This window comes from Stigmatopora argus, chromosome 4, assembly GCF_051989625.1.
Source record: "Stigmatopora argus isolate UIUO_Sarg chromosome 4, RoL_Sarg_1.0, whole genome shotgun sequence".
NCBI lineage: Eukaryota > Metazoa > Chordata > Actinopteri > Syngnathiformes > Syngnathidae > Stigmatopora > Stigmatopora argus.
This window is the reverse complement of record NC_135390.1, coordinates 15,249,788-15,274,289: the sequence shown is the minus strand read 5'-3', so window position 1 is coordinate 15,274,289 and position 24,502 is coordinate 15,249,788. Positions and strand designations below refer to the sequence as shown.

At 39.7% G+C, this 24,502-nt stretch overlaps 3 protein-coding genes across 7 annotated transcripts in view; 1 reads left to right on the top strand and 2 right to left on the bottom strand.

The window, feature by feature from the left end:
- cadm4 (cell adhesion molecule 4) overlaps nucleotides 1-8,487 on the bottom strand; it is a 146,707-nt gene extending 138,220 nt beyond the window's left edge. Inside the window, exon 1 of one of the 4 annotated variants that reach the window (XM_077598837.1) lies at nucleotides 8,196-8,487. In XM_077598837.1, coding sequence (XP_077454963.1) covers nucleotides 8,196-8,268 — 73 coding nt within the window. In that variant the 5' untranslated portion in view covers nucleotides 8,269-8,487. The remainder of the gene's footprint in view (nucleotides 1-8,195) is intronic. The other 3 variants (XM_077598840.1, XM_077598836.1, XM_077598838.1) reach the window with 3 other exon arrangements.
- A 3,770-nt stretch (nucleotides 8,488-12,257) lies between these two features.
- LOC144072905 (B-cell receptor CD22) lies at nucleotides 12,258-22,496 on the bottom strand. Of its 2 annotated transcripts, none has more exons than XM_077598288.1 (7): nucleotides 22,320-22,496; nucleotides 21,550-21,671; nucleotides 20,760-20,958; nucleotides 18,497-18,642; nucleotides 15,795-15,936; nucleotides 14,549-14,687; nucleotides 12,258-13,092 (listed from the first exon to the last, which is right to left on the bottom strand). In XM_077598288.1, exons 2-7 carry the CDS (start codon nucleotides 21,634-21,636, stop codon nucleotides 12,999-13,001), a joined length of 807 nt encoding a protein of 268 aa, XP_077454414.1. In that variant the 5' UTR covers nucleotides 21,637-21,671; nucleotides 22,320-22,496; the 3' UTR covers nucleotides 12,258-12,998. The 2 variants fall into 2 exon arrangements, with proteins under 2 accessions (XP_077454414.1, XP_077454413.1); XM_077598287.1 differs by lacking the exon at nucleotides 22,320-22,496 and adding an exon at nucleotides 21,992-22,155.
- A 47-nt stretch (nucleotides 22,497-22,543) lies between these two features.
- taf12 (TAF12 RNA polymerase II, TATA box binding protein (TBP)-associated factor) lies at nucleotides 22,544-24,478 on the top strand. Its single transcript, XM_077598291.1, has 6 exons — nucleotides 22,544-22,712; nucleotides 23,355-23,544; nucleotides 23,619-23,696; nucleotides 23,789-23,903; nucleotides 24,060-24,148; nucleotides 24,221-24,478. Exons 2-6 carry the CDS (start codon nucleotides 23,464-23,466, stop codon nucleotides 24,254-24,256), a joined length of 399 nt encoding a protein of 132 aa, XP_077454417.1. The 5' UTR covers nucleotides 22,544-22,712; nucleotides 23,355-23,463; the 3' UTR covers nucleotides 24,257-24,478.
- Nucleotides 24,479-24,502: the final 24 nt, after the last annotated feature.

Sequence of the window (24,502 nt, the reverse complement as noted above, 5' to 3'; positions counted from 1 at the left end):
CCTCGGTTACCGGCACTACCGTAGGGCCACTGTCTCACCGTGTTAGCCATGCACCCAGCGGGGTCTGCAGGCACAGGTGTCACAACAGTGAGGAAGGTTGTTAAATAATGGCAGGGAGGCCAAAACATTTACTTGCAACGCCATGGAAACGGCTTGGAATGTATTCAGAGTGAATACATAAAAGGTTTTCTGTGTATAAATCATTTTGATTTTTCTTTATTTTCTGACTCTGTTAATAGAAGGATTTCTTTTTGTCCCCTCGTCTAAGATAGACTAATTTATAACCACAAGGCCTTTTGGAATATAATGTTGAAAACTGGGAAACTCATTTAGTTTTCTGTAGCTATATTATAAAAGTATAATATTATAAACACTTACATAGAAAATATATAATACATTATATATATTATATATGAAATATACTGTATCTAAACATTTTTACTCTTTGCTACATTCAAACATTTTTTGGGGAGTCTAAAATGTATGAAGGGTAGATTTTGACACTTGTTTACACAGTTTTCCAAATAGCAGGTTCTAAATGCACGTTTGCTCTAGCAGATTACCCGTTCTGTTGGTTCCTGGCATGCAACTTACCCAAAATGCCAAAATTGAGTTTTCACTCACTTCAAAAAATAGCACTGGTTTTGGCAAGAGGTGTTAAAGTGGTTGAGAATAGAGAAAATCCCCAGAGAAAATTTTGATGTGATGGAATTAGAAGTGTTAGTGGGAGAAATTGAATGAAAAAAAAATGACTGCTAATTCTTTGGCAGTCATCAGTTTTTGTGAGTCCAAGGTCAAATTGATCACATTTAAAGACTACCCTGATCAAACCTGGTCCTCAACAAAATTAATGGCCAGTGGAAAATACAGTGGTACCTCAACCTACGATCAGCTCTACCTACGACTTTCGAATTTCGATCGAATAATAATGTAACTGTAATGGGTTTTCACACCATGTATGACTTTATTTTACAAATTTAATTGAAGACATTGAGCTTTTCAATACTCCAAATAAAGGCCATGACAACTCAAAAACCAAAGGATGAAAGGCATTGCTGAAGTTGCTGTTAAACAGGGCTAAAACATTGACTGTTAACATTACAGAAACCACTTGGAACGTTTGTTTGTTATCAGTCTGTAGATGCAACAATCCCCCTATTCTCCTAGTCTGCTCACTCCTCAATTCGTCTGTGGAAAACCTTAAACATCACTCAATGTTGACCTCCAAATAAAGGGCGTTGGATCACGAGCGCGAAAGGTCCGCTTCGGTTGTGCTCACAATCCCAAGAAAAATGGTTGTCCCGCTGATTTTACGCCACCGAAGCAAGTCGGCGTCCTTGGCGTGGAACTTGTACAGACTTGAGTCAGAAAGTTTGAGGGTAGGGAAGTCATTTATGACCAGAGTTGCACAGAGGTGACGCCATCGATCAGCGTTACGATCACGATGAACAGCTCCATCTGGGGAATAGTAATGGCGATGAGATGATGTGCCAGCTATAAAGCATCCGTCCACGTGAGCGACCGCCTGATTAACGCCACACAAAATTTCGACAATGTGCTGTTAAATGAATAGAAAACAGGTGATGGAAACCTTCAATTAACAGCTAATGCCTATAAATTCATCTATCAATCAGTCACTCTAATATCTCCTGCTCTTCACTCAGATAAAATATGGAGAAGATTCACATAATGTGACCAGGTATTACAATCCCAAATTATGAAATCATGCTGTGCTTTTTTCTAAGGAGACTTAACACCTCAAGATTTGGTTGTTAGCCAGTCTGGGTTAAAAACTCCATTTTACATAGTAAGATTATTTGATTTTCTATTATTCGATCCAGAAAAAAAAACTGGTTAAAGCTTTTAATAATCATTTTTCAGTGATTTGCGTTTTGTTCCGTGTCAGCAGCGTCTCGCGCTGGCACAAATGGCTTTACGCCCCCTGCTGTGGCTCATCCAGACGCAGTGTATTTCAACGCCCTCGCACGGGGATTTCATGGGATGACAACAGTCTTATCAATGGTACAAGCACTCCAAAAACAATTAGAAATCACATCAGACGCTAGGGGGCAGATTAGGAGAGATTTCCGGAAAAATACATCAGCGGCACTAAATGCTGCAGTGAGGAACTTCAGCCTTGTCTGAGTAATAGAGCCATAAAATCCTCAAGGGGAATGAAAGTGATCCCACATTGAGCTGCGAGTGCGAGACACTCTCACTCATGACTTTGCCCCAGTTGCAAAATGCTCCAATTTGTTTATGAGGATCTTTTGGGGCAGCCTGTCAGAAGTCTTTAAGATGCCATCACTTGATCTAAATAGGGCCTTTCCAAAAGGCTGAAGTTGTCCAACAGTAATATTCTTTCACGGTCTTCTATTGATTTGACTGACGGGCTGGAACAGAAGACTGCTATTCAAATCTGAGTCCCAACACAGGACAAGTCAAAATATATACAGTGGTACCTCGTGGTACGACATGCTCGTGGTATCACATGCTTGTGGTACGACGAAAATTTCAATCTAATAATTTGCTCGCGATACGTTTAAAATTTCGAGATGCGACCAAGCCAGGTGGCCATGACATGAGAAGCTGTTTATCATTGTAGCACAGTCTTTTTTGCCGCATCTCTTTCGTGTATAACTACTATATATACACGAGGACTGAACGATTTATTCAGACGAGTTTCGACCAGGAAACGCACAACGCGCATGCGCGGGCAAAAAGAGGGCCCACCCTCCGTCTCCGTGTGTGTCGTTGGCTCTCCCCTCCTCAAAATACGTCTAATTTTACATCTATTAAACACATTTTATTACTATTAAACCGCTCGTTATTTAGTACTTTGTCAATATATGGCGAATTGGAAGAAATAAAACATTTTTTCCAATCCAATATCCTGTTTTTGGTGTTTTTTCAGAGGGTTGGAACGAATTAATTTGTTTTCAATTCATTGCAATGGGAAACGTTCGCTCGAGTTACGAAAAGCTCGACATACGATCTCAGTCTCGGAACGGATTACAATCGTATGTCGAGGTACAACTGTATATTACACAAAACATATTTCTCCGTCGTGTATGCCGTATTCTTGACGACTAAAACAGTGTAACACTAACACGCAAAATATTTATGTCCACCAGGCGTGAAAATCAAAAATTTCATGATGAAAGACTACTATAATAATCCTTTAGGCAACAATACCACATTTGTTCTTATTACAAAGACTGTCACAATCGGGAGTTAGAACTTAATACATTTTGAACTATAAAACATACTGAAGCTTTCTTTGTGTGGAAACAATGTATAAAAAGTCCTTTTGGAGTTTGACATGAATGAGCAATTACGCATCATATCTTATTATTTGGTAAACAACATAGCTATTGTTTTGTTTTGATTTTTTTTGAATGCTCAGAGGGCAAACACCAATATGTTGGGGAGTTTTGACAAGAGAAAAAGAGTGCTGTGCTCTGGCCATATTTAGGCAATTAGAAACCATTCAAATGCTTGTGGATATACACTATAGACAAAAGCAATGGGCTGTCGCAGTGCCCAGATTCCACCAACAGTATAAACATTTCTTTCGATCTTAGCGCAGGCGAGCTCGCTCACTTACGCATTTTCAAATAAAGGCAGAAGGCAAATGATTTTAGGGGGGTTGATTTCACACATGCTGGGTAGTCAGCAGAAAGCAAATTATTTGTATTCAAACATACTTTAAAAAAAAACACTTTTACCTGGACTCAAAATTGAGTTGCAATTGATTATATTGAACAGATCATTAGCAATTACCAATAAATAATAGTTTTCCAACCAGTTAACAGAGAAAATTCCCTCCAAAATAAAGTTTGCCACAGAGCAATTTCACAAGATAAATCAGGCAAATAACATAAATGTTGGATTTATCACACCACGGTATAATCTGCATCTTCCAGAACAGGAAAAATATTCTTAACACACTTTACACCACAAGTTAATGGCTCATGATCCTTCAAATGAGGGAAGAATAATCACTCTTAAATTATCCAATACTACAAAATCAGTGAGATCTTTCTGCGATCTCAAGACTGAGAAATACTCAACCCAACACTTGATTGTTTGGATGCTGCTTTAAGGAGCGTAAAACAAGACAATTAAGTATTCCTACCAAGTAATGGTATTAAGTTGTTGCCTTGAACCAGCAAGCACTAGGGCACAAGGGGCTCACGGCCCAAGAAGTCCTGCTCATTTTAATTAAATTGTTGACAAGTTTATTCATGGGTGAGTTATCCCTCCAAGGTTTGGATCAAAGGATAAAACTTTGCCCGTGCCACAGACAGATGCACGAGGAACAAAAGGCAGCGGTGAGGTAGTGTTGCAGTGAGGAAAGCAAAAGCCATTTTTAACTCTTGTGATGCAATCTGACAAGCATCGAACGCTGTCCGCCTCTGACAATGTTAGTGTAAGCATTGCTGTGAAGCCAAAGTAAATGCATCAAGTGTGTTCCTGAACATTCCATTATATTTGGACCAAACAATGCCTGTGCCTTTTAAAAGCCTCTCTCAAATAAGCATGTGGTGTTAAACCTTTGACTCTCTCCTTATGTGATTTGAATTTGCACTATATTTGTGTGCCAACATAGACTTCCTTATAACCAGCATCTCATTTTCCTAACACTATCACACTAGCACGTCATTCTGCTCTGTGCTAAAAGCCTTACTCCATGTATATTTTTCTGTCTAATAGTCCAAAATGTATTGCATAAAAGCCGTTAGTGAGAAAAGTCAGTTGATTACAACAGGATAGCAAGTGAGTAATAACGCAGCTAAACTAATTCTTAGTTTTAGTGAAAAATGACAGTCAATTTGTAGGCAAAAAAAATCAGATAAATTGAAATCCAGGCAGGGAAAGCCAAATAAGGCTGTTCTGTAATCCCACCTACTGAGAATTGCTATTTTCAAGACACCTATAATATTTGTTTTTCTTGTACTGGTAGTTTTATTCCTAAAAGGGGTTGATTAAATTAATTTTCTTCATTGATCAGAACTAGAAAATTTGACGTAAATTGTACATTTTACTATTTTTGCATGAAGAGTATATTTACACTGACGACACACCTGCATTGACACTTTCATTTCTAAAAGGGGAAGTAACAAACTTGACAGTTTTTGCTTTTTGTTGCCAACGCAACTCAAAATTTGCTGTAATTGTTCTGTAGCCACTTTTCGATTTCACAAGTCGGGTGAGCTTTAAACTGAACATTTGTTTTACTAGTCACTTATTTATTCATGCTACCGCACCACAATCAGACTGAATTGGACATTTATCATTGTCAATGACACCCCATGACTGTCACTATGAATTAATAACAATTTAGAACCCCTATTATTTACCCGATCCTCTGAAAATGATGTGAGCGGGCCGGTTTCCGATCACATGATCAAATCCGATCTGGGATAGTTTTACTTGGCATGAATTATGACCCCTATCTATATAATCGGCCACTATATTTCAACTTCCTCCATATTTGTGCAATGGTATTCTGTATGGACACAGTGTATCTAACATACTAATTGGTATTCAAATCTCATCACACAAAAAGTGGAGTGCCAAGGCAAGGATGGTCCAAGCATAATGACACGTTGGGAGGAGGAGGGGTAGCGGGGGCATGCTCAAAACGGATGGTTCTCATTGCACACATTCAAACAAACAAATGGAGGTGATTTAATGCGTACACTGATATGCCAGGTCGTAATGGAGGCCCAAAATGGTGGTGGAGAGTTTAAGGAATACAGATGTGCTTGTGGGCATGGGGGTGGAGTAAGCAATTAATTGTGAACGAGCACATGTTTTGCTCCACTGGCATTGATTTCAGGGTAGGGATGCAAAATTGTTTGTATTTGGTAAGGAAACCGGAATACCTGGAGTAAACCCACGCAATCCTGGGGAGAAGATGCAAACTCCACACGGTGAAGACCCACCTGGGATTCAACTCTCGACCCCAGAACTGAGAGGCTGGCATGCCACTTGTTCACCGGGCTGCCTGAGGAAACGCAATTTTGCAAAATATCCTCCTCTTCAACCATTTTTGCATTTCATCAAAAAAAATCTCATTTTGCTACACCAGGTCAGATTTCATTAAATTTTTACACCTTTCAGTTTTAACTATATACATTTTGAGCCTTCCCACGATGCGGTCTATTCCAGCTCATAAGCGCAATCCGAACTGCCATAACCATTACCTTTACCGTCATTCTGCGGCCTCAGCTCAAGATTGCTTCTACTTATTTCCCCTCACAAAACAGCCCTTGGCTTACAATATAAATGCATATGGTGCACAAAGATATATCTATTCCACCCCCTCCTCACCAATCCTTTCCCTTCCCCCGTCAGTGGTTAGATTAATGACAGTGATCACCGAGCACCCCCTCTCAGCATAGGTTACCTGCATCTGACACGAAAAAGACACCACAGTGAGCAAAGCGCAATACCCGACACAGCTCCACTTAAATGCTACACACAGACAATTTGGTAAACAACACACGCTTAAACACATACACCTCTTGCGTGACACACACACGCCTCCACGCCGATGTGTATATCCTGCAACCTGGGGGCTCACAAACACAGGAGGGTATCAATCAATAGACAAGCTATAATAGGTTGAGCTTGGCATCAGAACAGCTGATGTCAGAACAGTGTGGGTCGCCTCACTGCACAACAACAGTGTGACAAGAAGCAACATCACACTTTAACCGACTTGGCAGAGGAAAAACAAGCATGGAGGTCTGGCGATTTATTTCAGTCGAACTCTATTTCCTAGAAATAATCATTCTTTTTATCGCCAAGGTGGTGCTAATTGTAGCCATCATCCTTTATAGATTATAATCTACCTGACAAAACAGCAGCACCCATCAAAGAACTTGAAATTGTGGTTCCAGATGCCACCGTTCAGGAACAATTGTCATGATTTTTGATTGAATTGTGTTATTATTTTTAAAACTGCATTAACTGGTAACCCCTTAATTTCAATATTTTTCTTTTTTGCAAGCAGACAAAACTCCTATCCTCATAACACTTTTCTATGAGGGTAACAACAGCATGCATGTGATATTTACAATTGATCAAACCTACATCAAAACAATGGTAAAATTTCAGTGAGTATGAAATGTGATATATAAGAAAACGTCTCTTCAATCATTTTCTTAACAAACTCCAAATTGATACCCAAAACATTTGCAATGTGGGGCGGATGTATTGGCCACTAATTTAGTATCATTAATTTTAAAACCCAATCTATGAGGCATTACTTATTCAAGCAGGTGAACTTTGGACAGTATGTCAGACATGCAAATCACTATATTACAAGTACAGTTTAAAGCAATTAATGTATTTGTTGCCGTTAGACGTCCACTTAAACCACCATTTAAACTGTGAAGACTTGCAATGAATGATCACTGCCAGGACTCCCAGTTCATACTGCTTGGACGACTATTGCCGTCAGTGGCATCCAATCAGTTAATGGAAAAGCACTAAGTATGATGCACTCCTGCTATACATGAAAACGCCAGTCTCGAACAGCCATCGAAATGGCACAGTCATAAATAGAAGACTTCCAGTTGTCATCTTGTCACATGTGCACTTTTATGATACACTCATTCAAAGTGTCAAAAGGTTTATCAAGAAAAATGCACCCCTAAACAGTCAACAACCCCCACAATATTTTAGTCAGCAATGCAAGTAAGGTAGCAGGATTACTTTCATTCTACTCCTAGATTACAGAGAAAACATAAAATGTCATAGAATTTTTTACTTTGTGATCAGTTTTACATATTCTGGAAGGAGAAGAATACAGATTGCCCAGGTGTTTCTAATTGCTCACCACTTAAATTAAAACTCCACAACCATTGCATACTCAATACATGAATTCACTTATTGCAAATCCATCATTTTGGACCCCAAAAGTCGAGAGCATCGCACCCCCAGGAACACCCAGGTGTGCATTAGGGTCCCCCACTCCAGGTGCACCTTACAGCGCAATGGAATGCAACATCCGGCGTCCACTTTTCTTTACCAGGTGACAATTAACAAGTGAAATTGTACGCACAATACAGATCAACTCCCCAAAAAGTGCACAGCAAAATCAGGTAAAATGTTTCTCAACGCTTCCGAGCAGCAAAGTTGCACGGGGACCCAAAAATAATTTTTAAAAAGCAGCGTTTTACCGGATTGCGCCAGGCAAAGCACGGCGATGACGACGAGGGGGACGCGGTAGATCCACACGGACGCGAACGCCATGGTCGTTTATTCCTCTTTTCTTCTTCTTCTTCCTGCTCTTTTTTTTCGTCTGCGTGGTGATGGTGGTGGTAATTCCTCTTGGCTTCTTTTTGCAGGACGGTTTGGAGGAGACGCTCACAGTGACATGCGCTCGCTCCGGCTGGGCTAGCGCGCACTCGCGGCTCGTGCGTGCGCGTGCGACTCTTCTTGTGGTTGCGCACGCCCACGCCCACTTTCTCTCCACGGGAGTGTCAAAGAACACATGCGAGGCGAGGCTGGACGGCTTCGGCCGGTTTTTCCTGGTGCTGACTTTTAATATCAACGCGAGGCAGAGGCGATTATTCAATGGAGTCGACGGTGCCTTAAACGAGGTTGATGGGCCAACGTGGAGGTTACCATGCAAATTAGTGATTGGCTGATAAATCGCAGTCAAAGCATGTGTCGGGAAAGAAATAGATTAGGGGGCCAGGGGGTCATTTTTGTTCGTTTTGTGCATTAAAAGTGTTCAGGAGGTTGGGGAAGACTGTAAGGGTTGGAGGCTGTTAAGTGTTCGTGGCCAATTAAGAGCTTCAGCACGAAGTGATGGTGCATGAAGAAGCGTTATTTCTTTTATCTCTTTTTATTGTTGGTCTAGTTTTTTTAAGAAGAGTTTTGAACTCAGCATGTTTTTCAAACTGTATCTTTGTCGCCCTCCACAGGCGGAAATGTGAGTGACGGGAGGTCTGAATTCGTTTCATTTGAGACGCCTTTAATGCTACTTTCCAAGTTTGTAAAAAAAAAAATACTTCATCATACATATTTCATTCATGGCAAAGAATTGAAATGCTCCTCAAAATAGCGTTTTTTCTGGTTTTTATTTTGAAAATTAGCACCAAAATGAAATCAAATTAAGCAAAATCAATGTGCCCTGAGTCAAAGAATATTTTGCATGGTCCGTGAAAGTAAATCGTAGTTGCTCATACTTGCTAAAACATCGATATTTTAGCCTGAGGTGTCACATTTTGGTTTGAAATCCCAAATTTTACATAAATTGATCTTTTTTCTCACAAATGTTCTTTCTGGCTTCTGATTTTTTAACCAGATGTCATTCCATGTGTTGTAGTTATACATATATATGTGGAATTACTATCATGAAACAAGAAAGCCCACTCTAAAAAGTAGTCTTTGACAAAAATGAATTTTACACCGCTGGTCTAACACCTTTTCTAATGGCCAACAGGTTCAGCCACCTGAAATTAATAGAAGTGATATCACGGTTTCAACTAGACTTCATTTGAACTCCATTTGTTCAAGAGTCCTCAACACACTTAACATTTACAGTCCAATTTAGACACAATTCATTATGGAAATAGACAATTGTCCAATGAATAGCATCGATGTGGCTGAACTGAGTTTGGATCACCTGCCCTCAATGATGCAATAATAGCAGTCAATGCAATTGAATGGGAACGCAAAAGTTGAGAATGTGTTTTCCTGTGTGTTCTGGCGGCTCATCTTGGTTCGACTGTCTCGTCTATTTATCTTTGATGTCCTTAAGTTAAACTCTCAGGGACTTCCAGTGGGAAATCGTTTTGTTTCACCTCACCAGGAACCGTAACATCCGCCTACTTCTTAAAAAACAAACAACACCAAAAAAAAACAATGCCATTTCTTTCCTTCTCGTCAACCTCTCTGCGAGTGTTTGTTCCCTTTTTGGCAGGGAGACATCCACCCTCCAAACATCCTCCCCATCCGCAGCAGATGGGTCATTGTCAGAGAGTAATGACTGGCAAACACCTGCTTCTCCCCGCTAAACTCCTCTCCTTCATTCCCAGCCGTTTGACACAGCATATGCGGTCTACACATACAAAACAAAGTGACCGTGACCGAAGCGGCTTTGGCAACGGTGGCGTACTGTTACGCGAGCCCAGAGTCTCCTGATGGGGTTCGATTCAGTACAACGGGTTGGAAAGAGGGCTACTTAGGCAGGGGTCCAGAAACCATGATGTCATCTCACTAGTCATACCAGGTGGCTTTTTCTCAGTTGAGAAGGAGTGAACATCAGTCAAGAAAACTCTTTGCTGCGCTTCTTAGTGCATGTTTAATGGCAGGTTGGCAGCACAGCTTCCCATATTGCCCGATGTTGGCTGGGATTGGATCCAGCACCCCCGCGGCCCTCGTGAGGATTTTATTTTATATTACTACTGCAGTCAGGCCAGCCTCCAGTCGGAAAAAGAACGTGCGAACCACTTTTCCACCAGGCCGCTGTAAAATAAGGGAAATTAATCTATTAAGTAATATCAAATATCAAAATAGTTCTAGTTTCATACCAATTTTTCTTACAATGAAAAGGTTGTAATACAAAAAAAAGAATAAGCTTCATACTCCAAAGCACAGGTGTCAAAGTGGCGGCCCGGAGCCAAATCGGGACCGCCGCATCATTTTGTGCGGCCCGAGAAAGTAAATCATGAGTGCCAACTTTCTGTTTTAGGATCAAATTAAAATGAAGAGTATAGATGTATATTAAATTTCCTGATTTTCCCCCTTTTAAATCAATAATTCTAATTTTTTAATCATTTTTTTCTGTGTTTTTAGTTCAAAAATCATTTTGTAAAATCTAAAAATATATTTTAAAAAAGCTAAAATAAACATTGTTTTAGATCTATAAAAAACTGAAAATTCAGGGCTTTTAATCCAGTTCTTTTAATCCATTTATAAAAAAAAAAATCTAAATATTATGTCTAAAATGGTCCGGCCCACATAAAATCGAGTTGACGTTAATGCGGCCCTCGAACCAACCCGAGTCTGACACCCTTGCTCTAAGGAAATGAAATATTATCATCTTATACGTATATATATTTTACCGTAGTTCTAAGTTCCTTTCCGATGCATGAAGTCCATCGAAAATATTCCAAATAAAGCATTTTCTGACGGTCCACTGTTGACACCTCTTGACCCGAAAAGCTGGCCAGCGGCCACAGGGGGCTTAAAATACACAACTCGCTCCCTCGAATGGCCCGCAGCTACTATAAGTCTGTATATTACATGAAGATACATATCATTGAGTAAAACATTCATCAAAGCATGGCGGGCACTTGAATAATCAGTTTACTAACATTATCCTGGCGGTGCACAGACACACGGTCCGTTAATGAAGTGTCATTGTTAAACTGCCACTTCGCCCCGTTTATTAACTGTGGCCCACGGTCAGCCACGCACTGATAATGAAAGTGCATAAAAGCCAACATAACTTCAGTAGACAAGCGTGATGAAACGATCCCTACTGTGAGCATTCTCGTGTTGATAAGCGATGTGTCGACGACGATGCCTACATGGAAAATTAAAAAGATGAACTTGTGGTCCGTGACGGTTATTTTTGGGGAGGAGGGGAGAAATGGGAGAAAAAAAACTCATTTAGTTTAGCTGCCTGCACGCCTAATAAATAGGAGTATTTCAAGGGTACCTGGCTTTTCTACAAAGTCTTATTTGCACTGAAAGTATTAATGCGTGACTTTTTATTAGCGACTCTTGCAGACATTTAATAGCATCCAATACATGAGCTGTATGAACAATTTGGCAGTACTATATAAACCACACGTTTCAAAGTGGTGGCCCGGGGGCCAAATCTGGCCCGCCGCATCATTTTGTGTGGCCCGGGAAAGTAAATCATGAGTCCCGACTTTCTGTTTTAGGATCAAATTAAAATGAAGCGTATAGATGTATATTAAATGTCCTGATGTTCCCCCTTTTAAATCAGTAATTGTAATTTTTTAATCATTTTTTTCTGTGTTTTTAGTTCAAAAATCATTTTGTAAAATCTAAAAATATATATAAAAAAAGCTAAAATAAAAATTGTTTTAGATCTATAAAAAACTGAATATTCAGAGCTTTTAATCCAGGTCTTTTAATCCATTTATTTAAAAAAAATCTAAATATTATATCTAAAATGGTCCGGCCCACATAAAATCGAGTTGACGTTAATTCGGCCCGCGAACCAACCCGAGTTTGACACGATTGATATAAACTCTCTATTCATGCTTACCTCAGATTTTTTAATATATAGAAGTTCTATTACCTAGTGTACATACAACCAGCAAGTAAATTATTTGGAATTCATTACAAAGGAGAACCTGGAAATAGTAGAGTGCTTCAGTAACTAATGGATGAGATAATACATTTGCAGTGATTTTCGGTGTTCTATACAGGATTTTGTGCTTTAAAAAAGTGGCACACCACATGGCCACCAAGCTGCAGATTCCCACTGATGATTCATTATGCTAATCATTTTTCATAGTGCACTCAAATATACACAGAGTGTGGGCGTTCAGTAAAATGGTCTTTCATGTGATCAATAATTCTCAGTACATAACCAGGAGATATTATGCAAAAATCAAGTCCAATCTTATCCTTGTATTCTAAATGCCCGCAAAAACCCGAGAAAAGATTTCAAAATACACGCAAACAGAATGCAACCCTGGCTAACTATGCTACAAAGCGTGTAGCTCATCACATTCCTCCCTGCGAAATGAATAGGAAGAAAATTGCCCTCCTTTTGTCCAAAGCCTCGCCCCGCCGCAAATACTCGCGAAGCAATCACTCAATCCCGTTCTTTTTCCTTTTTCGCCAGCTACTTATTTCGATTTCTGCCCTCCATATAGCCTGGCTCTCATCATCTATAACCATCGGAGTCGCTCTTAAGTAGCCCTCTGACGCCATCCGTCACTCTCTGCTAATGCACTCCATCTTCCTTCTATTCCATCCACCCGCGGCCGTCAAACGGCGACGAGAGGCTGTTTGTCCCCGCAGTTTGAGTAGAGAGCCTCCATGCTGTCCTTGTAGATTGGCTTGGTTTGTGGCTTGTCGTCACTATGGAAGCAAACAAGAGAGGTGCACAGCCATCAGTAGGAGACAGAGTTCCTGAAAGGAACTTTATTGGCTTTAGATTTCTACCCTCCAGTACTTTGTCCATGCATATAAACTTAAACATATACAGACATCGATAATACAGTACAATAGGAACAAGTTGGGGTGCCTTATAAATGTCATTATTCTCTGCAGCCCTAAACAATAGGACTAAAAATAAATTGCAACATTTGTTTAAGTAAATTGTATGGATTTATTCCAAACCTTGCTTGTTTTTGTACCATTTCCCTTAGCTGCACTGCCTAAATAACCAATCGCAGTTTAAAAAAAAAATCTAAAAGAAAGGCATTAAAAAATGTCATGGCCAATACTTTTTTTTTAGATCTTCTTTCAAGTTAAAGTGTCAATAGGAAGGAATTTTCATTTTCTTGAGACGCATAAATATGCATGAATCAGAAAGATTCTTGTGAAAATGCTAATTTCACAGAGAAGAGGTCAATGAGCAAAGAAGCAGAGAGGATCACAGTGCACATTAACATGCTGTCACTGGGCAACTTTGACGCGACATCCCTTAATGTCTCTCTGCCGGGGTGCTTTTTACACTTCAAATACTACCAATGACTTAAAGCTGCTGTTAATAGGTCAGCAGTGACATTGCGCACAGAAGCGCAAATGTGAGGGCAGTCAGGTCGGATAGACCTGCTGAGATTCACTTTAATATTCAGTGCACACAGAGACCTCACACAGAACCAGACCACACAAACAGGACGGATGAGGGCAAGCACCAGCACGCACGCTGCACAAACGTTTGTTTTTCTACAAGACGGTAGAAGCACAAACACATATTTTCCTACAGAACAAGTGCACATAAAAAAAAACCTTACATTTACAGTTAAAAACTGGCAGCTGTTTGCCAGATTTTTACTGTAAAAGAGACTCATAAATTACATATATAAACTGTATAGTCAGTTGATAGCTGTATATGTTACTGTACATACTTTGAGATTTGTCTTTTAAATGAAAATTATAGTCGTTAAATATAATATGGTTACATTTTACACTAAATTAATTGATTAACATTTAGCCAAATAGTAATGATAACAAGGTCAAAATGAACTACGACCGCACAACTCCCTTTCCTTGTTAACCTAACCAAGAGAGTTATTTAATCAGCTCTGAGATTTAAAAAAAATGTAATAGAACTCCGAGGATCACTACGTAACATTCCTAAAACATATCTACAAAATGTAATTCTGATTTCTCCACAAATAACAGAGGAGTATAATGCTATTAATTAATCTAATTTATTAGCCCTGTGAAAAAATGTTGAAAATCAGAAGATCGTTGCGGATACATTCCTCAAGTATATTCAGTCATTCATTTTTCATACCGCTTGTCCTCAACAAATAAACAGACAGATAGATGAACAACATTATATAAGGAAATAGATGGTCCTTACCTGGGTATCTTGATCGCTTGCTTTTTCCTTCGGTGTATGTACACGCCCATTGCAACGAGCGGAAAGAGACTACTAAATATCACCCCCAACGTCATCAGCATGAGTTGGCCGGCATTGGTCCCAAACCAACTGATGTTCTCTGTGGATCAAAGCCAAATAATGTAAACTTTATTGAATAGTTTTCATTGTAATTTTTGTCATATCTTACAAGATGAGCCTAAGTGTGATACTTCAAGAAAGCATGAAATATTTAATAAATTATTTGAAACTATCCTCTCAAAGTTGCTGCATATTAAGGTTGCGACTTTATTCAAGGTGACCGCATCATTATATATATTCATATCAGGACTTTTTTTTGTAAAACCCAAAACACTTTATCCTGAAAAATTCCCACCAAGAATTTTCGCTGAGGTTTCAATTTTAACGCTTGTGCCTGGCGGGTTTCCAGCCCAAGTGGCAAAATACGACATTCCGGGGTCCTTCAAGGATGAAAAATCATTATCAGCATCCCCAAGTGATTTCCTGTTTAATTAGCAGATGCGCTCCAGGGGATGCAAGCGGAGACACTATGGCACGACGGCGACCCGGGAGTCAATTGCCGCAGTCGTACGGTCTCCCCCATAATAAATAACACACAGTGGCTTAATGACACTTTTACTGGGTAATAGAGGACAACGTTTTAAAAAGGGCGGCACATCCAAACGCTACAGTCCTCTCACAGGTCACTGATAAAGATGATGGAGACAGATGAGGCGTCCTAATTGCATTAGCCGGGAATGTTGTAATGACATTAGCGGCAGGGCTTGACTATTAGCGTTTGGTGAAAAATAAGACAGTCTGCCCACTGGGACAAAGACAAAGCGTCAGTCACACGGGACAGCGGCCGTCAAGACCGCCCGGCTTTCTAATTGAAGCGACTCGGACGACTTTCACATTTCATTACCCTCATACGGAATAAAGCTCTTCATCCCTCAGGAGATGGCGGAAAGGAAGAATCTCAGGGACTATTCATGCCACACTGTTTTGAACTGAAAATAGATTACAAATACTGCTGTGTGTGTTTGTTCTCAGCTGTGAGGAAACTTGGCAATGGATGAATTGATGTGACTGGCTGGCGACCGACCTCACTGGGTACATTAGGGAACAAACCCGTAACTCCTTTTCCTTATTTTGTGTAAACAGGAAGAAATTTCACTTTCATTCCCAAAAGGACACTGTTGATGTAGTGCTTAAGAGTTTTTCTTACTAGGCAACACAACCAGGCTAATATTCCTGGATTTATTGAGCATCATGGAGGGTTGTTCTGCATTGCATGTGTATACGCCACTATCCATGGGGGTCACTTGATTCAGTGTCAGCATGGCCGAGGGCACTATCCAGTCTCCATCCTGAAATGATAAGGGGACATGAAGTAGAAGAAAACGTTTGAGATGACGACCCTACACAAGTGCACCCGGTCTCTCATTGCAGTCATATTCTTTTCTGTTTATATCCCTAAAAATAAATTAAATCATTCATCTTCCGTACCGCACATCCTTGTAAGGCAGGGGTAGGGAACCTATGGCTCGGGAGCCATATGTGGCTCTTTCCATGGGTACATATGGCTCTCCACTGTGAGGTAAAATATGGAAATCATTGGTGAGAGAGCTGAGTCCCGAACGCACTAACAAGAGCGTCACTGCGACGTCGACACTACCTGTACCCTTATTTTAATCATAATTTTGTTTTTTATTACTCTTCTGCATGCATGATATCATTGTTACTGATTTTGCAATGTTGTCAAAAGAAATCAGAGACTTTTTGTGCGTTAAAAGTGATGAAATGACAAAAAAATAAAAATTACACTCTCATATATTTTTACTTTTCAATTCCGAGAATGGCTCTCAAGAAATAACATTAGAAAATATTAATTGTTTATGCCTCTCTCTGTCAAAAAGGTTCCCCACCCCTGTTGTAAGGTTTGCAGGAGCTCCTGGAGCCTATCGCAGCTGGCTGACGGAATCGAGCCAGCGCCTGCCTGCCTGCACGAAAGTCAGGCGACTGAACCCCAACACCATCAGACGGCTTCATTTTTTGTCACTCCCAGTTAAATTTTACTGTAAAGCCAACACATCAATGCAAATTTGAGCTATCGCTGTTTTTTATTTGTATGCCCTAACTTTGGATTTTTAAAACCAGGGCACCAACAAATACTCCTAATTCAGAACAACATAGTTCAGAGACTAGCCTTACTGCGAAGAAATTAAGTCTAAGTAAAATTTTAAAAAAACACTGTGCATATATATTAACATATTGACAATAACCTAGATATCGTCGCCTGCAGAGAGCGAGGCAGCAGTCACAACAACATGCAAGGGAGCAAGGGATGAATTCTGACACCAAAATAGCATCAGTATTACGAGAGGGTGCACGAAACAAATAAGCTGGTAAACAAACGCGGAGGTGGCGCTAAGGAGCAACAAAACAACCCCCCCAAAAAAGACATTACACCATGCAAATGATTTGGCCCCTGGGAGCTACGGCGGCAGCCAAGAAAGACCATTTCAATTTGAATGGATCAGAATTAAGAGGATTCCATTCGCCCAGATTCTCCAAAACAGGCCAGGTTTGGCCAAAGCAGCATTTTGTATGCAAATCTGAAGGTTGGCAAAGCAGGCGGCCCCGATTGTGTCTGTGTCCTGCTGTCATTACCGCCGGGCTTCTGCACCCATGAATTTGCTGTCTGTCAAAACTAAATGTGAGGATGCCGCTTCCCTGCCTGCCCTAAATCCACCACGCAGATAATGCGCATTCATATACACACAGGAACACACCCAAACACTCCTCCCCGTCGCTTCCTTGACCGGGGGACTGACAGTCAGTGCCGCAGAGCTGTCACTCATGCTGACAGAAAGCAAGGACATTGGCAAGTACTGAATAGAGGAAAGTAAGTACACACAATCATTCACGTTACTGCGTTGGATCGATCAGAATAAAACCTTGCATCGGAGCGAAACTAACCGGCAAACTAAAATGACATAGAAAAGAGTAAAAATAATATTAGTTATAATATGTTATTTCCGTTTCGGAGTCAGACTCCAGTTATCTATTACTTCCCAAACATGTGTTGTGGATTGGTGGAACAGTCAGATTTTTCCCTAGGTTTCTTTTCATAAATTGCATTTTTTTTTAGTTTTCATTTCATTTCAAAGAATTTATTTTTTATTTAAAGTATTGTAAAAAAAATCTGAATTTAATAGTATATATCTTTATATTTTCAAATGTTAGAATACACTTTGTATTACAGTACGTTTTTCATTCAAAAAAATGTCTCCGAGGATAAATGTTATTTTTTTCTATAAGACAATAAAATTATAACATGAACTTGAAAAATATATTTTTGGGAGAATATTTTTATGTATAAATTTGCTCTTCAGCATCACATTGTGGCTTGAAGAAGTCTTGAAAGATGATGTCGACACTGCTTTGACTTTTGACCCTTTTCAATAGATACAAAATCAATACAGTTATTGATTTGACATTTTGTATTGTCTGCCTGGCCTCTGATGTTGACATTGAAGCTGTCTCGCACCTGCCAATTCATCAACTTTCGCCTGCTTGGCACATCCACTGTCAAAGTGTGACATTCATTTCCCCCTAGCTGCGACTTGAGCACAGCAGTTGAATTATTCAACGTTTGTTTTGCCGAGGAGTCTAAAGAAAACATAATTGCAAATCCGCGCAAACCCCATAGCTTTGAAATCGCCTCGCTCTTGTCCGCACCTCATTAGGCCATTCCTTTTTTTTTAAGTACGAGCGTCACTGCCCCAGCTAGCTGTCAGTCAAGAGTGAAGATGGGAAAAAAACAAAGGTTGACATGAGATATGACAGGAGAAATTGATGACATGGTTGGACCAAATACACCACCAAATAAAAGACTTTATACGCAAAGTACGTTTCTCGACTCACCTCCTTGTACCAGTAGTAGTTGGGCTCCTCTGAAGAAGTGGCTGAGCACTTGAGCACTACGTCGTCCCCTTGCCTTACACGAAGCTCATGTGACAGGCCCAGGAAACTAATGGAGCCTTCTCTGGAGAGGTACACATCTCTTAGATCTACCATCAAACATAGAATGAAGCAGACTGGCTTTACTTCAAGTTAGTGTAGTATTTTGTTCAAGCAACATGATTGTATTTTTAGCTTCAAATAGACAGGTATGCTTTTTTTTCTAATTTCAAGCTGTTCTAGATGTGTTAATAAAATCTTTGTGTCATACCCAAAGTCAAACTTGTCATGTTTTTACCAGCTAAAACCTATCAATTAGGCATTTCAATGAAACTTACATTTTGGACTTCATTCATTTTATTGCTTATCCTCGCAAGGGTCGTGGGGGCGCTGGAACCTGTCCCAGCCTAATATGGGCAGTGGGCAGGGGACACTTGAAATGGTTGCCAGCCAATCACAGAGCATAGGGAGGCGACTAAATATTCACGCTCACACTTATGGCTAAGAACAATTTAGAGCACAGGTGTCAAAGTGGCGGCCCGGGGGCCAAATCTGGCCCGCCGCATCATTTTGTGTGGCCCGAGAAAGTAAATCATGAGTGCCGACTTTCTGTTTTAGGATCAAATTAAAATGCAGAGTATAGATGTATATTAAATTTCCTGATTTTCCCCCTTTTAAATCAATAATTGTAATTTGTATAATCATTTTTTTCAGTGTTTTTAGTTTAAAAATCATTTTGTAAAATCTAAAAATATATTTTAAAAAAGCTAAAATGAACATTGTTTTAGATCTATAAAATACTGAATAATCAGGGCTTTTAATCCAGTTCTTTAAATCTATTTATAAAAATAATCTAAATATTATATCTAAAATGTTCCGGCCCACATAAAATCGAGTTGACGTTAATGCGGCCCGCGAACCAACCCGAGTCTGACACCCTTGATTTAAAGTGTTCAATCAGCCTACCATGCATGTTTGTGGGATGTGGGAGAAAACCGGAGTCCCCGAAGAAAACCCATGCAGACACGATGAAAACATGAAAACTCTACACAGGAGGGCCAGAACCCTCTGGGGATAGAACCCTCGATCTCAGAACTGTGACGTGAACAATCTAACCACCCTTACACTGTTTTCCAGACAAAGTATATTTAGCAAGATGTAGTAGTTTGCACCTTGCAACACTTAGGGGAGATCTAAAGAGACTTTTTAAAATCTCTTATTCCGAGTATGATAAACTGAAATAAGAAAGCCTTGTGGTCCCTTGCAATCTGCGGAAATCAATAAAGATGGCACAGTAATAGACTTATTGAGAAGAAATGTTGTGAACTATGGCTCTCTTTCTCTTCTATCTGAATAGAAACCCTTCGTCCTCACTGTCCTCTTGCTGGGGTCTAATCTCAACTTCTTATTGATTCCTCCCATGAGGCTGAGGAGGCTATCGCACAGTGCTGCTGGTCGATTGGGGCGCTACCGAGAAGATAGAGGACGCCGATAGCCCGAACGGCCGTGCTATGGATGCCGTTAGATGCAAAGTGGGCTGATAAATTCGATCTCCTGCTGATGAGGGAAAGAGTTTGATTTGGCAAAACAAAAAGGAGGCAATCATGCTGCTACCCTGTAAGTGCAGTGTATGCACATTTCTTCTTTTATGTCCTAATAATGTGTTTTAGTGTAGCTCGCTGGGGAGAGAGCGACATGACTGGGAGTGTTTGTTTACCGCCTTCTGGGCAGCAAATATGAATAGCACACTAACCTTCTGGCTAGACTTTAAAGAGGATTTTGGAGTGTGTTCCACACACAATCACTAGTCAAGTTCATCCTAAGATCAAGTGACTCCAGTCAAAAATCAACCATGGGGACAAACCCCAAAGCGTAAGTGTGATTTTAAATGTGCGTTGCAATTGGTTGGCAAACAGTCATTGGTATACATGCTGGGGCAAGTTCGTCTTACAAGGTGTGGGAGTGTTAAACTAGTTCTACGTGAGAAACCGGTTTCCAGTCATTCCTAAGGACTTGTTCATTAGTTCACTAACTAAGAGCCATGAGAAGAAAACAAGGATTGTAAAAACTGCCACATGAGATTTGTAAAGAACCTTTTTTTAAATTTGATGTCGGAATTATCTCTTTTGTGTTAAGTTCACCTCATAACTAAATATTGGGTTACCAATTTTTTAAAAAAATAAAAATAAAAGGCTACTCATTGCTATGGGCACACAGCAGAACTCACAGTGCACGTTGAAGGACAACTTCTGAGATTCGTTGTTCGGCAAACTCAATGCCTGGTCATCTGACACGCAGCGAAAGACACCTTCGGAGAAATCTGCGATGTGGGGAACTTCCAGCACCATCTCGTCTCCCCTCTGCTCCACATTCATATTGTAGAAGCACCAAGAACCTGACCACACTGGCCGCCACATTTGCAGAAACTATACCAATAAAAGAAAGCACCAAACGGCAAGTCAAATATAAGTACATGTAAAAAAAATAAAAATAAAAAGTCAGTTGGGACTGGCTCTAATAAGCTTTTGAAGCACCAGTGAGCAGTCATGGAACACATGACAATACGCAATAGTTGCCACAAGACGGCGACAAAACAATAGCGCTGTAAAAGACATGGTAATGGCCTGAATAAATGAAGTCTCTGCTCATTTGGGCTCAAGGCTAAAAAAAAAAACCATCCTGTAAAAAAATATGAATTATAAAAAGCAAAAGAACACTGTAATATGTATGAACATTTGTGGAAATGGTTAAAATTAAAAACTAAAAGAAATTGGTGCAGTAAAGTGGCATGTTAGTGGCAGATGTACGTAAATGTACGCAGATGGCACCGTGATGAATCACTTGGTATTTTTACGTTAAAATTCAAATTTGATTGGGATAATGTTCCCTTTAGTCGTGCATACCTTTGACTACATTCTTAGCCCATGTATTCCCTTTTGAAGCAATTGAATTGAATGAATTGCCTCAAATGGATTTTGGGCCAAATAAAATATGTGCAAATTAATGCTGGAGCTCACCTTGGAGTAACTTTCAAATCTAACGTGGCTGATGTTGAAGCCATTTTCTGAGTAGAAGCACTTCAGTGTGACACTGTCACCTTCCATAACATTTTGGTTTGAGCCCTGAATGAGCAATTCCCCTGCAAACAGACAAAGGGGAAAAAGATTCTTCATTCTGTAAATACTATTCAGCACAACTCCAGTTGTACGGAGGAAAAACAAGTTCTTCCACTTGAACAGGTATAGGAGCTTTAACCTTTACTGCTCAAGGCAAATGCAACTCAACTTGAAAAATATATCACACACTGCTATAATATAGATATTGGACAAAAAAAGCCAAATTACGACCTCCAGTTACAAGAACGTTAAGATCATAGTACTTTCAAACAAAAAAACATTCAAGTAGAAAAATATCTGAAGATTTTCTTGAGCAAATATTAAATAAATAAACAATATTTACCATTTACTAAGGAGGCAAATCCCAGGCAGAAAATGACAAATTTTGCGCCCATTTTCCGAGATTCAGCTTGACAATTATTTTTATGTTCATGTGATAAGTAAGCCTGAGTGCAGTTTGAAAACAAAACAAAAAAAATTGTGTACTGAACACATTAAAGGTGTGGCTTACCAATGTAGAAAAACAAGTCAGGCTACAGTCCTTTTTCATTTTCCAATCGGTGGTGTTTTATCCAAAAGTAACTGAATACTTTAGTAAATATAGCAATTTTTGGGCACTAAACACCATTCTGTGGCTACATATAAGTAAACAGTGGGCACAAATTACCTACCTATGAAAATATTAGTTTTCACCTTGGGAACACAGAGAAGCAGTTTGGAAGATAGATGCAATTTTACATTTACCAATAAACGAAATAAAAAAGAATCACATATTATTTATATAAAAAAACACTACACTTTACAAAGTAAACACATTGGTTTCATCACAAACTTCTGACTGTGGTTGTAATGACATACCCCAGACTGCAAGAGGCGGAAGACAGAATATATTTATACCGGATGTAGACAAAAGCAACCGGAAGTATTGGCTTGGGAGAAATAAAAAAAACCTTATCGCAACTGTTTACATGCACGCTCCTTCGAAGCCGCGTGAATGAGATTTTTGTGTATTTATGCCATCATATTCCTGTTATAATATGGGCAGATAATGTCAGCGTAATCGGGTAAGAAAATCAGGCACGTTGCATTGATCTGTGTTGTGTCAGAGAGAATGCTAATTTTAGCTACCTTGGCTACCGTCATAGCTGTACAGCTGCTATTGTTTTTAGCCTAAGATGCGATTTTGTTCATACATTTAGCACGATTGTGTTTTATTTTCGGGATCTTGACTATGTCTCTACGCAGCAGGAGTTCTTCATAGAGCTCATTTACCTTTGTTACAGCGTACTAGTCGTCCAACGATCATCATAATATTCGAATTGGTCAATCACTTGGTGGGAATTTTTCTCTCTCGATTAAGTCATTGCTAACGGTTAAATGGTAGGAATGTCATTTTTTAACTTATGTATATAGATTATATTTAGAAAATGTTGGCTTTTTTAATGAAATAAATATATATTAGTTATAATAGAAATTTGAGAACAGGGAACCAGTAAGATTGTATGAGAATTGTATTTTGTTAATGATAGTTTTTATAGCATGGAGATTTAATTAACATTGTTGGAGAACACATATTTCTATGAAATATTTGAATCAGTTTATGTGAGTAGTTTAAAAAATAAGGAAAATGTGTTTTTCTATATTTTTTTCCACCTGCAATCTTCCCAATTAATTAATTAATAAAGGTTGATTGTTATGTTCCACAGATACATGGACGTGGTCCCATTTCGCTCATAATCCATCGCGATTTTTGCTCAGAGAGTGACCTGGCACTTAACAGTTCTGCATCCCACAACACTATCCGGGGCCGCTGACATGGCCAACAGCACCACAACAGCAGGGAAGGTTATCGGAGCACCGGGTCCTGCGGGCAGAAGTAGCCCCGAAGGATCTCAGGTCCATAGAACAAAGTGTTTTGCAATCTTAGTGCCCATCATTGTTTACTAATGATCAAATATTGTCCTATTCAGGTGCTTAGCAAGAAGAAGCTTCAAGATCTGGTAAGAGAAATTGACCCCAACGAGCAGCTGGATGAGGACGTTGAGGAGGTCTGTTATAACCCTCATTACACATGCTCCTAATTTTTTGTTATTCCTTTCCTTGTCGTACGTTAACTGCCATTTATAATACGTTACCACAGGTGCTGCTACAAATCGCCGACGACTTCATTGAGAGTGTCGTCACGGCCGCTTGTCAGCTGGCCCGCCATCGCAAGTCCAACACCCTGGAGGTCAAAGATGTCCAGTTACACCTGGGTTAGGTTTTGTTCTCTCATTGTGAATTATTATCACTATATGTAACCTATTCTACATGCACTTGTTATATGTTGTTTGCTGTAGAATATGCCTCAGTTGTGTGTTACATTTCTATTGAAATTTAAACTACATGTGAAATTATGTTGTTGGTTTTAGAGCGTCAATGGAACATGTGGATCCCAGGTTATGGCTCAGACGAGATACGGCCCTTTAAGAAGGCGTGCACAACAGAGGCTCACAAACAGGTATGGGGACATATTTCATTAATTATCCTAACTGAAGCAAACAACTAAGTCATTTTTCATTTTCTATTTCAGAGGATGGCCCTAATTCGCAAGACGACCAAAAAGTAGCAAAACTCAAATTTCCTTACGTTAAACTCACCTTGTTTTTTTTCTTTTGGAGGGGGGTCTCATGCATTGTGAAAGATTAGTAATGAGTATTTGATAGTCATGTCTTCCTAATTTAGCATTGTAGTCCCAAACTACATGCACTGATGTAACCCTGTCCTGTCTTTCCCATTTTGTTAACACGATCATCTGTTTATGTCAATAAATATGGTCACCTGTTTGGAATGTGACTCCTGATTCAATCAGTCT

What these genes read in the sequence shown, in the direction of transcription:
- LOC144072905 (XM_077598287.1), bottom strand. Translation starts at nt 22,043, where the DNA reads ATGGGCGCAAAATTTGTCATTTTCTGCCTGGGATTTGCCTCCTTAGTA. An exon ending in ATTTGCCTCCTTAGTAAATG is followed by an intron (nt 21,672 to 21,991) that starts GTAAATATTGTT and finishes GTCTGTTTGCAG; the next exon opens with GGGAATTGCTCATTCAGGGC. An exon ending in GTTGTCCTTCAACGTGCACT is followed by an intron (nt 18,643 to 20,759) that starts GTGAGTTCTGCT and finishes GTTTGATGGTAG; the next exon opens with ATCTAAGAGATGTGTACCTC.
- taf12 (XM_077598291.1), top strand. Translation starts at nt 23,464, where the DNA reads ATGGCCAACAGCACCACAACAGCAGGGAAGGTTATCGGAGCACCGGGT. An exon ending in GTAGCCCCGAAGGATCTCAG is followed by an intron (nt 23,545 to 23,618) that starts GTCCATAGAACA and finishes TGTCCTATTCAG; the next exon opens with GTGCTTAGCAAGAAGAAGCT. An exon ending in CAACAGAGGCTCACAAACAG is followed by an intron (nt 24,149 to 24,220) that starts GTATGGGGACAT and finishes TTTCTATTTCAG; the next exon opens with AGGATGGCCCTAATTCGCAA.